The sequence below is a fragment of the Neoarius graeffei genome, chromosome 2, assembly GCF_027579695.1.
Source record: "Neoarius graeffei isolate fNeoGra1 chromosome 2, fNeoGra1.pri, whole genome shotgun sequence".
NCBI lineage: Eukaryota > Metazoa > Chordata > Actinopteri > Siluriformes > Ariidae > Neoarius > Neoarius graeffei.
Window position 1 is genome coordinate 81,870,714 of NC_083570.1, and position 17,092 is coordinate 81,887,805.

The window sequence follows — 17,092 nt, forward strand, 5'->3', positions numbered from 1 at the left end:
AGCAGGTAGTATTGCATGGTGTCTACAGTTCCATGCTGTGTTACATTACATTTACATTACATGGCATTTAACAGACATTCTTATCCAGAGCAATGTACAATAAATGCAACTTTCAGGTACAAGAAGTGCTGAACTTCTACATAAGAAAGTTCTAGTGTCAAATGTACAAGTGAAAGAATAACACCTAGTGTAATATTCTGTTGAAGTAACAACAATCAGCCAAGGAGAACAAGCCAGCCATACAAATGTTTTCCAAGTATCTGCATGGTTATTTCCAGGTTTGCCTGTTTGTTCCAATGTCCAAAAAACATGCTGGAAGGTTGAGCGACTAATCTGAATTGCCCGTGTGTAAATGCCTGTGTGAACGGTGTCCTACAATTGACTGTCATCCAATCTAGAGCGTATCCCATCTTGTGTACCTGACCCCCCCAATAGTCTTTGGATCCTACACAAACCTGTCCGGGATAAAGTGCTTCCCAAAGACGGGCGTTTGCATAATTTTTTTAAGCCGTTGTTTTCATGTAGATGTTTGTCGTTTTCTGACACAATGGCATCTAACCTGTACTCACAGAACCTGATGTTGCAAGGGACCTCAGTGTGACTGAAATTACAACAAACTCATTGTTTCTGAACTGGACTGAACCAATAGGAGAAAGATCTTTCTTTAAAGTACAGTGGACCAATGACGGCATCACTTTGAATTCAACAACCCCAAACACTTTCTTTAACATTTCTAATCTCAATCCTGGAGTCAGTTACACCATCCGGATATCTGCTGTTGCTGCAGATAATATAACAGAAGGAGAACTAGTTGATCTTTCAGTCTATACAAGTATGTTTCAGAGAATTGTCTTCTCAATTGATGACACAGAAATTTCTGAACAATGTTTATGCTAATGGCCTTCTTTTGCCTTCACAGAACCTGACACTGTTCGCAATCTCACAACAGTTAATGTTACAACCTCCTCTATAGTTCTGTACTTGACTGAGGCAGTGGGGCACATCTCCCATTATGTAATCCAATATGCGAATTTCAGTACGACAATCAATAGGACTACTGAAAGCCCCATGATTAACATAACTAATCTGACTCCTGGAGTGCAGTACATGTTCAAAGTGTTTGCAGTTGCTGCAGATAATAAAACAGAAGGAAATTACAGCTGCATTTCGGCATACACAAGTAAGACATAAGTTAGAATAATTGCCTGAATATAGTAAGTAATTTCATATTGGCATTGTATGGTGGTTCAGCAGGTAGTACTGTATGGTATCTGCAGTTCCATGCTGTGTTCAGGTTACTATATGTGTAGAGTTTATACAAATGTTTTCCAAGTATCTGCATGGTTATTTCCAGGTTTGCCTGTTTGTTCCAATGTCCAAAAAACATGCTGGTAGGTTGAGTGACTAATCTGAATTGCCCATGTGTGTAAATGCCTGTGTGAATGGTGTCCTACAATTGACTGTCATCCAATCCAGAAGGTATCCCATCTTGTACCTGTCCGTCCCCCCCATAGTCTTTGGATCCTACACAAACCTGTCTGGGATAAAGTGCTTCCCAAAGAAGGCCGATTGCATCATTTTTTTAAGCTGTTATTTTCATCTCAATGTTTGTTGTTTTCTGACACAATGGCATCTAACCTGTACTCACAGAACCTGATGTTGCAAGGGACCTCAGTGTGACTGAAATTACAACAAACTCATTGTTTCTGAACTGGACTGAACCAATCGGAGAAAGATCTTTCTTTAAAGTACAGTGGAGCAATGACAGCATCACTTTGAATTCAACAACCTCAAACACTTTCTTTAACATTTCTAATCTCAATCCTGGAGTCAGTTACACCGTCCGGATATCTGCTGTTGCTGCAGATAATATAACAGAAGGAGAACTAGTTGATCTTTCAGTCTATACAAGTATGTTTCAGAGAATTGTCTTCTCAATTGATGACAAAGAAATTCCTGAACCATGTTTATGCTAATGGTCTTCTTTTGCGTTCACAGAGCCTGACACTGTTCGCAATCTCACAACGGTTAATGTTACAACCTCCTCTATAGTTCTGTACTGGACTGAGGCAGTGGGGTACATCTCCCATTATGTAATCCAATATGCAAATTTCAGTACGACAATCAATGAGACTACCGAAAGCCTCATGATTAACATAACTAATCTGGCTCCGGGAGTGCAGTACATGTTCAAAGTGTTTGCAGTTGCTGCAGATAATAAAACAGAAGGAAATTACAGCTGCATTTCGGCATACACAAGTAAGACATAAGTTAGAAACATTGCCTGAATATCGTAAGTAATTTCATACTGGGACTATATGGTGGTTGAGCAGGTAGTATTGCATGGTGTCTACAGTTCCATGCTGTATTACATTACATTTACATTACATGGCATTTAACAGACATTCTTATCCAGAGCAATGTACAATAAATGCAACTTTCAGGTACAAGAAGTGCTGAACTTCTACATAAGAAAGTTCTAGTGTCAAATGTACAAGTGAAAGAATAACACCTAGTGTAATATTCTGTTGAAGTAACAACAATCAGCCAAGGAGAACAAGCCAGCCATACAAATGTTTTCCAAGTATCTGCATGGTTATTTCCAGGTTTGCCTGTTTGTTCCAATGTCCAAAAAACATGCTGGAAGGTTGAGCGACTAATCTGAATTGCCCCTGTGTGTAAATGCCTGTGTGAACGGTGTCCTACAATTGACTGTCATCCAATCTTGAGCGTATCCCATCTAGTGTACCTGACCCCCCCAATAGTCTTTGGATCCTACACAAACCTGTCCGGGATAAAGTGCTTCCCAAAGAATGCCGATTGCATAATTTTTTTAAGCCGTTGTTTTCATGTAGATGTTTGTCGTTTTCTGACACAATGGCATCTAACCTGTACTCACAGAACCTGATGTTGCAAGGGACCTCAGTGTGACTGAAATTACAACAAACTCATTGTTTCTGAACTGGACTGAACCAATAGGAGAAAGATCTTTCTTTAAAGTACAGTGGAGCAATGATGGCATCACTTTGAATTCAACAACCCCAAACACTTTCTTTAACATTTCTAATCTCAATCCTGGAGTCAGTTACACCGTCCGGATATCTGCTGTTGCTGCAGATAATATAACAGAAGGAGAACTAGTTGATCTTTCAGTCTATACAAGTATGTTTCAGAGAATTGTCTTCTCAATTGATGACACAGAAATTTCTGAACAATGTTTGTTAGAACCTGCGTCTGTCCTAGTTCAGATGCGTCGACATAAGAGCGCTCTGGAGCAGGGCAAAAACAAACCACACGAATGAAATCAATCTGGTTTATTCATGCACTGCTCAGTGATACACAGAAAGAGCAGGGTTTATATACATCAGAAGCTTGCGTGACAAGATAAGTAAGGGGCTCGGGGGCACAAGGTGAAACTCGCCAGATAAGGAGTCGCTTTTGTTATACATGAAAGAGCAGACCATACACCCCCTAGAACAGGAGGAACCAGGAATGTGGTTTCAGCGAAACTAGAAGGTACAGAGAAAATAAAAGAGTGTGCTCTCGCGATTATGCACGTTTACCAGGGTGTGAAAGGGTCATAAAGCTCAGGACAGCTATGCACGAGAACACACACAATCTTACAATCCCCTCTTTTATACTTTGTTTACAGAGTATAACTACAGTTTAGACTCTAACGTATTGACAGACATAACAAGACTGATTAGTATGTTGTTTAGCAGTCCAATTGGCAAATCGCCAAAAAACGTTGTCCTCGTGGCTGGCTTGAGCGGGATTCCCTGCTCCAAGCGCTAAGACCAATACCAGAAGGAAAGTCATACTGGTCACTGACTTTGTTCTTTCTGTGTCCACAGGATGTAGATAGTTGAAGGTAGCCCAGGCTCACGTGTCTTCCAGATTCCTCAGTTCAGAAGTCTGCGGGACGCACCGACCATCCCCTCTTTGTAGATCAGCCGAAACCGGATCACTCCGGATGCTGGAAAGGGGATCCCTGAAAAGGCCGTCAGCTATTGTCACAGCAACTTTCTGAAACACAAAAACCTGTTAAGCATCAACAATATAGATTTCTATTACATTGGAGCCTTCTTTATTCGACTGGCATGAATCCACTGTGGAAAAAGGTCAGTTAGTACAGCCGTTCGAGTTACAGCGAGCACATCCGTGGGTTCACTGTAGGGTGGTTCCTCTAGAGGAGTGCCTAATTTAGCGAATTTCTTTACCAACACTTTATCCCCTACCTCAAAGGGGTGAGTGGGTGCCTCAGGAATGGGAGGCTTTTTGGAATTTAGTCTCGTCCAGTACTCATCCAACACCCGCATGAGACCCACGGCGTACTCACTGAGATGTACATCAAGATCACTCGTTCCTATAGCCTGCATACCTCTGCGCCAGGGTGTAGGAAAAGGCCGGCCCATCACGAGCTCGTACGGAGACAGGTTGTCGAGGGCCACTTGAGCGGTCATTCGCATGTCAGCGAGAACTAAAGGCAAAACTTGTACCCAATTTTTAGTACCAGCTTCTTGCATGGCTTTACGCAGCTTACCCTTGATTGTTCTGTTTGCGCGCTCCACAATGCCGGAGGACTGCGGATGGTACGGGATGTGGAAACGCCAATGGATTTTTAGGTCCTTACATAGTTCTTGGGTCACCTTAGAGGTGAACGGCGTACCTTTGTCAGAGTCTATCCCTACCGGGAGACCATAACGCGGAATGATTTCTTGCGTCAATTTGTTTACCGCCGTGCGAGCGTCTTCTTTCCCGCAAGGGAAAGCCTCCACCCATCGTGAAAATTTGTCGACCATGACCAAGAGATACTTAAAGGGGCCCTGCTTTGGCATGTGAGTGAAGTCAATCTGCCATTCTTGGAACGGCGTGTCTGGTAAAGGAATGTGCTGATGTACCGCGCCTGGTTTAGATGGATTATTCTGTGCGCACGTTAAACACCTGTCCAGAATGTGATGTACATCAGTGTGTATTTTGTCAATACAAAATGTTTTGGATAGATCCTCCACTACCCCTCTTCGGCCGCGGTGAGTGGGACCATGAAACTCGCGGACGAGAAATGGAGTACAATGTCTAGGCAAACAAAGGCGGCCCTGAGCATCGATCCGAACGCCGTCAGACGGCTGCGCGCCGCATGAGTCCCAGAAATGGTTGTCTGAGGCCGAAGCGGAGGCCTGGAGGGAGATCAAGTCAATGTCTGGAAGAACGGCACTAATCATACGGCTGGATGAGACCAGGGAGAGAGTAAGCGAAGGCGGAAAAACACCGGAGGCAGCCGCGGCTTTGGCAATGCGATCGGCGAGAGAGTTTCCCCTGATCTCAAAAGAGTCCCCAATACAATGAGCACGAGTCTTAACAATGGCTAAAGAGCGCGGGAGAAGACACGCTGTAATAAGATCAGTAACAAGCGAAGAATGAGAAATGGGCTTACCGTCTGCAGTGGTGAACCCACGCGAAGCCCAAATCCGACCAAAGTCATGAGCAACGCCGAAAGCGTAGCGTGAATCAGTGTAGATAGTGACGTCTGTGTCCTGGGCAATAACACATGCACGGGTTAGAGCGTATAGTTCGGCAGCCTGAGCCGAGGAGAAAGGAAGAGAAAAAGCTTCAACAGTTTCATCAGGAAGGCGGCACACAGAATAACCACACACGAAAACGCCGTCAGAGGGGCGTGAGCACGAGCCGTCCACAAACAGCGAATCACCTGAAAGTAACGGGGTGGAGCGTAAGTCGGGGCGGATACTTGTCTCGAAAAGAATGCTAGAAATGCAGTCGTGTGTTTCAGAAGGAAGAGAATCATCCTGTGAATTGAGGAGGCGCTGAAGCGCGTGTGCGAGAGAATCAAAGGAGGAGGAGGGCTTAACAGTAAGGTTTTCGGTGGCCAAAAGAATAGACTCGTATCCAGAGCGACGCTGCGCAGATAAATGCTGGGTACTGAGGTTCTTTAAAACGTGCACTACATCATGTGAGGTGTGGAGAACGAGCGGGTGAGATAAAACCAGCCGTTCAGCGTCCGTGACCATGACAGCACATGCAGCCACCGCCCTGAGGCAAGCAGGGAGACCCTGTGCCACAGAATCAAGAGTTTTAGAGAGGAACGCACAAGGCCGCATACCCCCCCCGCGCTCCTGCGCCAAAACCCCAGACGCAGTTCCCTGCTGGTTGCACACATATAAATGAAACGGCAAACGGTAATTCGGAAGTCCGAGAGCAGGGGCCGAGCATAAAGCCTGTTTCAAGGCCCTGAAGGCCGTCAGCATCTCATCAGACCACACCAGGGGCTGAGTCAAAGGGTCCGAGTGCAGAATTGCAGAGCGCAGACACTTGTCATAGGTGGAACAGTCAGGAATCCACTGGCGGCAGTAATTGATAAGTCCCAGAAAAGCCATGAGGGCGTGTTTGGTGGCAGGCACCTGAGTGTCTAGGATGACCTGCACACGCTCGGGGCTGAGCCTGCGGGAGCCCTGGGAGAGATCGTGACCCAGATATCGAACAGTGGGGAGGCAGAACTGAAGCTTAGTTCGTGAGACCTTGAAACCTTCTTGCGCCAGAAGAGAGAGGAGAGCGAGTGTAGCTGTAGCGCAAATGTCCTTATCCTCCGCCATTACCAGAAGATCATCCGCATACTGGAGCACGGAGGAGCCCGAGGGGAGGCACAAATCGGCCAAGGCGTCCCTCACTACGGCTGTAAAAACCGCAGGAGAATCAACATACCCTTGGGGTAACCTAGTCCAGGTGTACTGCTTTCCCCTGTGCGTAAAAGCGAACAGGGGCTGTGTGTCGTGGCCCACAGGGACGCTGAAAAAGGCAGAACAGAGATCAATTACAGAGAAAAAAGCATGTTCACACGGAATCGAGGCCATAAGAGAGGGAACGTCTGGAACTAATGGGGCGACTGGGATAATTAACTCATTAATCTTACGCAAGTCCTGGGTGAAACGCCACGTGCCGTTGGGCTTCTGCACCGGATTCACTGGGGTGTTATAAGGGCTAACACAGGGAACGACCACACCTTGCTCTAGGAGAGAACACAGAACATCATCAATGCCAGACAGTTTAGCTGGGGAAAGGGGGTACTGTTTTACATATACTGGCGAAGAGTGTTTAATGACCGCCTCGTAAGGGGTACAGTTAACAAAGCCCACCTCGTCCTTATGTTCCGCCCAAAGAGAAGCTGGGAGATCAGAAAGAGAGGGTGTGAGGCAGGTAACGGCACAAGCAGCATTGAGAAGGTTATGGGGGAGAGAAAGAGAGGTGAGGGCAAGAGCAGCCGACGAGGTTTCGTCTGGTGCGTAAATAGAGAGCCCTAGGAGGCTCATGAGGTCCCGTCCAAGCAGGTTAAAAGGGCAATCAGGCATGCAAACAAAGGAGTGAGAAAACTTCAGTAAAGGATCAAGGGCACAAGTAACAGAAAGGGGGGGCGTGCAACTGGAATGGAAAGGAACCCCTTCTATTCCCACAGAGCTTACAGACCGTGTAGATAAAGGACCCGCATATTCCCTCCCCACCGAAGACATCGTGGCCCCGGTGTCGAGTAAAAAAAGGATATTCAGTCCCTGCCAGGCATAAAACAATAGTAGGGAGATCTTCGTTAAGGGGGGAGCTGAATGAAAGATTTAACATAACAACGGTCGGGGTTTCATCGCTCTGAGGGCAGCCCTATGGGCGGGCAGGATCTCTCTGCCCTGTGGGGCTTGAACCGGCGCGCATGACGGGTTTCTCGCGTTCCTGCTCATCTCGCTGTTTCGCATGACATTCTCTTATCCAGTGCCCCTCTTTTTCACAATAGTGGCACTTTCCATTTCTCCTCCCTCCCCCGCCGCGCGGTCCCGTTCGGCGACCCCTCTCCTGTCGTCCCTCCGCTCGTCCGCCCGGCACGACGGATAAACATGCTTTATTCGTTTTACAGTCTAAAAGACCATCGCTCTCCAGCGTGCGTACCCGCTCCCCGGCCTGGCGGAGGACCAGATTATTCCGGTCACTCCAGTGATGTTTTAAAACGCTCTGTATTTCGGGGCGACAATTAGACAAAAAGGTGGACAAGAACATTGGGTTCGGGTTTGCCAAATTGAGTTCAAGACCTCCCAAATGTTGCCAAACTTCCCCAAAGCGCTTCCAGAAAGCCGACGTCAGCTCAGAACGCTCCTGTTTGCAGTTAGTGACCTGTGACAGGTCTCTATTTGCTTGTTTTAAGGCGAGCAGGTATCGCGTCAACTGCTCGCGAAGCTACTGCAGCGCGTCCGGCGTGTCTTTCCAAAAGAAGGTAGTCACGGTGCGCCGACGCGGGCGACCGTCATCCCCTTCATACTCTTCCTTAATATTTTCAGCTTGATCATTGACGGGGGCGAGAACCTGAACGTTTTCTAACAGGGCTGTCTCATCATATGCGCCTCCTAATTTATTTTGCAGAATAAACCGGTAATCAGCTCCCGTAAGCTGACAATTACGAGATATATTTTAGGAATCGTTTTTGCAGCTGACGGCGATTTACCAGTAATTTTTCCGGTCTTACTATAAGGTGGAGGTTTACTATCTAACGAGGCTGGAGGAGCAGAATGAGATTTGGATTTTCCTAGCGCCGCCTCCTCCGTTTCCTTGGTGACGGGTGCAGCCCGAGGCTTCGGGATGGATTTCAGGACTGAACGGGGAGTATAAGCCTGTTTAAAATTATCCCAAATCTTCTTCATATCATACCATTTGGCATATCCATCCCGCATATACGGGCGATCCCAGCCGGGGTCCCCTAATCCCTCATAAATCATGCGATAGGCCGATGCAAGATAACCAGGATCGAAAGTACCTTGGCGAGGATATGAAGGAATTTGAGGGTTGGCCTCGGTCCAACCTGCCAAATTATCGAGCCAAGGAGAAACATGATAAGCGAAACCGCACCTAGTCATCCACTCGGCCGGGGTTTCCCCTGGCGCAGGTTTAGGGAACGAGTTTCCCATCGTACAATGACAACAGACGGATCTGAAGAGGAACAGACGGAGATGTGTCGTAAATTTGTATAGCGCGCTCTTCCTGGACTCGAACCAGGGAAAACAAAGTCGAAACTACTGCCAACCAGGTAGTCAATCAAACATGTCTTACCTGATTGAGAGTATCACGTCGAGGTCACCAAATTGTTAGAACCTGCGTCTGTCCTAGTTCAGATGCGTCGACATAAGAGCGCTCTGGAGCAGGGCAAAAACAAACCACACGAATGAAATCAATCTGGTTTATTCATGCACTGCTCAGTGATACACAGAAAGAGCAGGGTTTATATACATCAGAAGCTTGCGTGACAAGATAAGTAAGGGGCTCGGGGGCACAAGGTGAAACTCGCCAGATAAGGAGTCGCTTTTGTTATACATGAAAGAGCAGACCATACACCCCCTAGAACAGGAGGAACCAGGAATGTGGTTTCAGCGAAACTAGAAGGTACAGAGAAAATAAAAGAGTGTGCTCTCGCGATTATGCACGTTTACCAGGGTGTGAAAGGGTCATAAAGCTCAGGACAGCTATGCACGAGAACACACACAATCTTACAATGTTTATGCTAATGGTCTTCTTTTGCCTTCACAGAACCTGACACTGTTTGCAATCTCACAACAGTTAATGTTACAACCTTCTCTATAGTTCTGTACTGGACTGAGGCAGTGGGGCACATCTCCCATTATGTAATACAATATGCAAATTTCAGTACGACAATCAATTGGACTACTGAAAGCCCCATGATTAACATAACTAATCTGACTCCTGGAGTGCAGTACATGTTCAAAGTGTTTGCAGTTGCTGCAGATAATAAAACAGAAGGAAATTACAGCTGCATTTCGGCATACACAAGTAAGACATAAGTTAGAATCATTGCCTGAATATAGTAAGTAATTTCATATTGGCATTGTATGGTGGTTCAGCAGGTAGTATTGCATGGTATCTGCAGTTCCATGCTGTGTTCAGGTTACTATATGTGTAGAGTTTATACAAATGTTTTCCAAGTATCTGCATGGTTATTTCCAGGTTTGCCTGTTTGTTCCAATGTCCAAAAAACATGCTGGTAGTTTGAGTGACTAATCTGAATTGCCCTTGTGTGTAAATGCCTGTGTGAACGGTGTCCTACAATTGACTGTCATCCAATCTAGAGCGTATCCCATCTTGTGTACCTGACCCCCCCCCAATAGTCTTTGGATCCTACACAAACCTGTCCGGGATAAAGTGCTTCCCAAAGAAGGGCGTTTGCATAATTTTTTTAAGCCGTTGTTTTCATGTAGATGTTTGTCGTTTTCTGACACAATGGCATCTAACCTGTACTCACAGAACCTGATGTTGCAAGGGACCTCAGTGTGATTGAAATTACACCAAACTCATTGTTTCTGAACTGGACTGAACCAATAGGAGAAAGATCTTTCTTTAAAGTACAGTGGAGCAATGACGGCATCAGTTTGAATTCAACAACCCCAAACACTTTCTTTAACATTTCTAATCTCAATCCTGGAGTCAGTTACACCGTCCGGATATCTGCTGTTGCTGCAGATAATCTAACCCTTAGCAAAAAGAAGTTTATTCAAGTGTACTATGAGTATACTTATTTTTTTACTAAATCTGCAGAAGTATACTTGAAGTTGACTTTTTATAAACTATATTTTATATACTTAAGAATAGTATAGTGAAGTATACTTGGCTTATACTGAAAAGTATAAATAAAAGTCTAAGACTAAGTACATTAATACTAAGACTTATACTTTAATACCAAAACGTATACTTTAGTATACTTTTCACGTTTTTCTGCCACAAAGTACTAATACTTAGTATATCTTGCTCCAAGTGCATAATAAGGTCAAGTCATTGACTCATGCTTAACATTTAATTTATATATTAATATAATATAATGCTGGAGTTTAAAACTTTACAGTATATAGTATGTGTCCTCAATTGCATTATCTTTATGTACCTTAAAATCATACACAAAAACAGAAAAACTTTTGACTTGACTTTATTGATCAATTTCTCCAGTAAGGAAGGACTTGATTTCATAGGTCTTTATTTTTGAAATGTTTGAAAATATATCAAACTTGTTTTCAACATTCTGTCTTGTGATTTTGTAAATGCATCACACTCTTGTGTACATACAGTATGAGTAAACTTTAAGAATACATTAAGGAGTATATTTCCAGTATATAAATAGTAAGCTACAAGTAATATGCCAAGCAAACTTAAAGTATAACAAGTAAACTAGTGAAATAACCAACGTTTATAACAGTATACTTAAAGTATACAATAATAAACTAAAAATAGGGACTTGAAGTATGTAAATAAGGGGTGTTGTGGCTCAGTCAACTAAAGCACCATACCATAAATCTGGGGACCTGGGTTCGATTCCAACCCAAAGTAATTTACTGATCCTGCTCTTTTCCTGTCTCTACACTGTCCTATCCATTAAAGTTGAAAAAAGCCCAAAAAAAGAAGTATTTCGATAAGTGTACTTGTGGTATACTTTAAGCATGCAAGAGGGATATACCAAGTTCATTGATAGTATATAGATGAGTGTACTTGTTGTATACTTTAAAGTGTACTTTTGCAAACTTAAAATGAACTTTAAAGTATACTTTTATAAACGTGAAATGTTCCAATTTAGTCCGAAAAAGTATTAAATTTGTATACTTTCTAGTACACTAAAAGTACATGGTCTGTAGTATACTTGCTATACTTATACTCATACTGAAGCATACTTAATAAAATGAACTTTAAGTATACTACTTTTTGCTAAGGGAACAGAAGGAGAACTAGTTGATCTTTCAGTCTATACAAGTATGTTTCAGAGAATTGTCTTCTCAATTGATGACAAAGAAATTCCTGAACCATGTTTATGCTAATGGTCTTCTTTTGCGTTCACAGAGCCTGACACTGTTCGCAATCTCACAACGGTTAATGTTACAACCACCTCTATAGTTCTGTACTGGACTGAGGCAGTGGGGTACATCTCCCATTATGTAATCCAATATGCAAATTTCAGTACGACAATCAAGGAGACTACCGAAAGCCTCATGATTAACATAACTAATCTGGCTCCGGGAGTGCAGTACATGTTCAAAGTGTTTGCAGTTGCTGCAGATAATAAAACAGAAGGAAATTACAGCTGCATTTCGGCATACACAAGTAAGACATAAGTTAGAATCATTGCCTGAATATAGTAAGTAATTTCATATTGGCATTGTATGGTGGTTCAGCAGGTAGTATTGCATGGTATCTGCAGTTCCATGCTGTGTTCAGGTTACTATATGTGTAGAGTTTATACAAATGTTTTCCAAGTATCTGCATGGTTATTTCCAGGTTTGCCTGTTTGTTCCAATGTCCAAAAAACATGCTGGTAGTTTGAGTGACTAATCTGAATTGCCCTTGTGTGTAAATGCCTGTGTGAACGGTGTCCTACAATTGACTGTCATCCAATCTAGAGCGTATCCCATCTTGTACCTGTCCATACCCTCCATAGTCTTTGGATCCTACACAAACCTGTCTGGGATAAAGTGCTTCCCAAAGAAGGCCGATTGCATCATTTTTTTAAGCTGTTATTTTCATCTCAATGTTTGTTGTTTTCTGACACAATGGCATCTAACCTGTACTCACAGAACCTGATGTTGCAAGGGACCTCAGTGTGACTGAAATTACAACAAACTCATTGTTTCTGAACTGGACTGAACCAAGAGGAGAAAGATCTTTCTTTAAAGTACAGTGGAGCAATGACAGCATCACTTTGAATTCAACAACCTCAAACACTTTCTTTAACATTTCTAATCTCAATCCTGGAGTCAGTTACACCGTCCGGATATCTGCTGTTGCTGCAGATAATATAACAGAAGGAGAACTAGTTGATCTTTCAGTCTATACAAGTATGTTTCAGAGAATTGTCTTCTCAATTGATGACAAAGAAATTCCTGAACCATGTTTATGCTAATGGTCTTCTTTTGCGTTCACAGAGCCTGACACTGTTCGCAATCTCACAACGGTTAATGTTACAACCTTCTCTATAGTTCTGTACTGTACTGAGGCAGTGGGGCACATCTCCCATTATGTAATCCAATATGCAAATTTCAGTACGACAATCAATGAGACTACCGAAAGCCTCATGATTAACATAACTAATCTGGCTCCGGGAGTGCAGTACATGTTCAAAGTGTTTGCAGTTGCTGCAGATAATAAAACAGAAGGAATTTACAGCTGCATTTCGGCATACACAAGTAAGACATAAGTTAGAAACATTGCCTGAATATCGTAAGTAATTTCATACTGGGACTATATGGTGGTTGAGCAGGTAGTATTGCATGGTGTCTACAGTTCCATGCTGTGTTACATTACATTTACATTACATGGCATTTAACAGAAATTCTTATCCAGAGCAATGTACAATAAATGCAACTTTCAGGTACAAGAAGTGCTGAACTTCTACATAAGAAAGTTCTAGTGTCAAATGTACAAGTGAAAGAATAACACCTAGTGTAATATTTTGTTGAAGTAACAACAATCACCCACGGAGAACAAGCCAGCCCTACAAATGTTTTCCAATTATCTGCATGGTTATTTCCAGGTTTGCCTGTTTGTTCCAATGTCCAAAAAACATGCTGGTAGGTTGAGCGACTAATCTGAATTGCCCCGTGTGTAAATGCCTGTGTGAACGGTGTCCTACAATTGACTGTCATCCAATCTAGAGCGTATCCCATCTTGTGTACCTGACCCCCCCAATAGTCTTTGGATCCTACACAAACCTGTCCGGGATAAAGTGCTTCCCAAAGAAGGCCGATTGCATAATTTTTTTAAGCCGTTGTTTTCATGTAGATGTTTGTCGTTTTCTGACACAATGGCATCTAACCTGTACTCACAGAACCTGATGTTGCAAGGGACCTCAGGCTACGTTTACATTACGTCGAATCAGCGGATCATCAGATTAACGTTCTTAAAACGATTCGCGTTGACACTAAAACCGTTAGCCGTGCACACAGCAACACCAATACGCGGATACGCTCGGCTCCGCAGGCATCCTGCGCTCCAAATCACTCCGCCCTGAACAGCGAGTGCCCTCTGGAGGGTGCGCACTCCGGCCCTGCGCAGCTCACACAGCGCGTGAGTGAAGTGAACAAGCCACGATTCGGGACTGAGCCGCTGTGTGTGAGATCCCAGCGCAGATCACTTATTACTTGCAAGTGGAAGGATGGCAAGCCTAAAGACAATCATAACTACACAATGGGCAGTATTTGCATCAGTATTTGCAGTATTTTCATACTTTTATACTCTTTAATGAAAGGTGATACAAGGCGGAAGTCTGCGCCGTTTTTCAGCAGTCGCGTCACATGACCAACGCCAGCGAATCAGGAAGGTGGATGTCACAGTGACGTTGTCCAATGAGACGCCAGCTAGAGCTCAGCACAGCGTATTCGCGTATTCTGAATGTTTACACAGCACCGGAGCTGATACGATCTAGATTGAATACGTGGACGCTGGCGGATTCCCGTTTCCCCGCTTTTTCAGGGGGGTTAATGTAAACGGACAGTGCGTCCGCGAAGAAAACGAGACAGATACGGTCTAGTGTAAACGTAGCCTCAGTGTGACTGAAATTACAACAAACTCATTGTTTCTGAACTGGACTGAACCAATAGGAGAAAGATCTTTCTTTAAAGTACAGTGGAGCAATGACGATATCACTTTGAATTCAACAACCCCAAACACTTTCTTTAACATTTCTAATCTCAATCCTGGAGTCAGTTACACCGTCCGGATATCTGCTGTTGCTGCAGATAATATAACAGAAGGAGAACTAGTTGATCTTTCAGTCTATACAAGTATGTTTCAGAGAATTGTCTTCTCAATTGATGACACAGAAATTTCTGAACAATTTTTATGCTAATGGTCTTCTTTTGCCTTTACAGAACCTGACACTGTTCACAGTCTCACAACAGTTAATGTTACAACCTCCTCTATAGTTCTGTACTGGACTGAGGCAGTGGGGCACATCTCCCATTATGTAATCCAATATGCGAATTTCAGTACGACAATCAATAGGACTACTGAAAGCCCCATGATTAACATAACTAATCTGACTCCTGGAGTGCAGTACATGTTCAAAGTGTTTGCAGTTGCTGCAGATAATAAAACAGAAGGAAATTACAGCTGCATTTCGGCATACACAAGTAAGACATAAGTTAGAATCATTGCCTGAATATAGTAAGTAATTTAATATTGGCATTGTATGGTGGTTCAGCAGGTAGTATTGCATGGTATCTGCAGTTCCATGCTGTGTTCAGGTTACTATATGTGTGGAGTTTATACAACTGTTTTCCAAGTATCTGCATGGTTATTTCCAGGTTTGCCTGTTTGTTCCAATGTCCAAAAAACATGCTGGTAGTTTGAGTAACTAATCTGAATTGCCCTTGTGTGTAAATGCCTGTGTGAACGGTGTCCTACAATTGACTGTCATCCAATCTAGAGCGTATCCCATCTTGTGTACCTGACCCCCCCCCCCCCCCCCCCCCCCCCCCCCAATAGTCTTTGGATCCTACACAAACCTGTCCGGGATAAAGTGCTTAACAAAGAAGGGCGTTTGCATAATTTTTTTAAGCCGTTGTTTTCATGTAGATGTTTGTCGTTTTCTGACACAATGGCATCTAACCTGTACTCACAGAACCTGATGTTGCAAGGGACCTCAGTGTGATTGAAATTACACCAAACTCATTGTTTCTGAACTGGACTGAACCAATAGGAGAAAGATCTTTCTTTAAAGTACAGTGGAGCAATGACGGCATCACTTTGAATTCAACAACCCCAAACACTTTCTTTAACATTTCTAATCTCAATCCTGGAGTCAGTTACACCGTCCGGATATCTGCTGTTGCTGCAGATAATATAACAGAAGGAGAACTAGTTGATCTTTCAGTCTATACAAGTATGTTTCAGAGAATTGTCTTCTCAATTGATGACACAGAAATTTCTGAACAATGTTTATGCTAATGGCCTTCTTTTGCCTTCACAGAACCTGACACTGTTCGCAATCTCACAACAGCCTCTACAACCTCCTCTATAGTTCTGTACTGGACTGAGGCAGTGGGGCACATCTCCCATTATGTAATCCAATATGCGAATTTCAGTACGACAATCAACAGGACTACTGAAAGACCCATGATTAACATAACTAATCTGACTCCTGGAGTGCAGTACATGTTCAAAGTGTTTGCAGTTGCTGCAGATAATAAAACGGAAGGAAATTACAGCTGCATTTCGGCATACACAAGTAAGACATAAGTTAGAATCATTGCCTGAATATAGTAAGTAATTTCATATTGGCATTGTATGGTGGTTCAGCAGTTAGTATTGCATGGTATCTGCAGTTCCATGCTGTGTTCAGGTTATTATATGTGTAGAGTTTTTACAAATGTTTTCCAAGTATCTGCATGGTTATTTCCAGGTTTGCCTGTTTGTTCCAATGTCCAAAAAACATGCTGGTAGGTTGAGCGACTAATCTGAATTGCCCCTGTGTGTAAATGCCCGTGTGAACGGTGTCCTACAATTGACTGTCATCCAATCTAGAGCGTATCCCATCTTGTGTACCTGACCCCCCCCCCCCCCCCCCCCCAATAGTCTTTGGATCCTACACAAACCTGTCCGGGATAAAGTGCTTCCCAAAGACGGGCGTTTGCATAATTTTTTTAAGCCGTTGTTTTCATGTAGATGTTTGTCATTTTCTGACACAATGGCATCTAACCTGTACTCACAGAACCTGATGTTGCAAGGGACCTCAGTGTGACTGAAATTACAACAAACTCATTGTTTCTGAACTGGACTGAACCAATAGGAGAAAGATCTTTCTTTAAAGTACAGTGGAGCAATGACGGCATCACTTTGAATTCAACAACCTCAAACACTTTCTTTAACATTTCTAATCTCAATCCTGGAGTCAGTTACACCGTCCGGATATCTGCTGTTGCTGCAGATAATCTAACCCTTAGCAAAAAGAAGTTTATTCAAGTGTACTATGAGTATACTTATTTTTTTACTAAATCTGCAGAAGTATACTTGAAGTTGACTTTTTATAAACTATATTTTATATACTTAAGAATAGTAT

The 17,092-nt window shown here is 43.3% G+C and overlaps 2 protein-coding genes across 4 annotated transcripts in view; one reads left to right on the forward strand and one right to left on the reverse strand.

The window, feature by feature from the left end:
* The window catches only part of LOC132870011 (receptor-type tyrosine-protein phosphatase eta-like), a 245,813-nt gene that overhangs the window by 100,406 nt on the left and 128,315 nt on the right, over window positions 1-17,092 (forward strand). The gene's annotated exons all lie outside the window — the stretch shown is intronic.
* On the reverse strand, window positions 3,300-9,494 carry LOC132881955 (protein NYNRIN-like). 3 transcript variants are annotated; one of them, XM_060915061.1, is made up of 2 exons: window positions 5,435-6,620; window positions 3,300-3,991 (listed from the first exon to the last, which is right to left on the reverse strand). In XM_060915061.1, exons 1-2 carry the CDS (start codon window positions 6,606-6,608, stop codon window positions 3,903-3,905), a joined length of 1,263 nt encoding a protein of 420 aa, XP_060771044.1. In that variant the 5' UTR covers window positions 6,609-6,620; the 3' UTR covers window positions 3,300-3,902. The 3 variants fall into 3 exon arrangements, 2 of the variants coding, with proteins under 2 accessions (XP_060771044.1, XP_060771045.1); XM_060915062.1 differs by having other exon boundaries at window positions 3,977-4,026; XR_009654088.1 differs by lacking the exon at window positions 5,435-6,620 and adding an exon at window positions 9,097-9,494 and having other exon boundaries at window positions 3,982-4,026.

What these genes read in the sequence shown, in the direction of transcription:
- LOC132881955 (XM_060915061.1), bottom strand. Translation starts at nt 6,608, where the DNA reads ATGGCGGAGGATAAGGACATTTGCGCTACAGCTACACTCGCTCTCCTC. An exon ending in TGGGTTCACCACTGCAGACG is followed by an intron (nt 3,992 to 5,434) that starts GTAAGCCCATTT and finishes CGGCCTTTTCAG; the next exon opens with GGATCCCCTTTCCAGCATCC.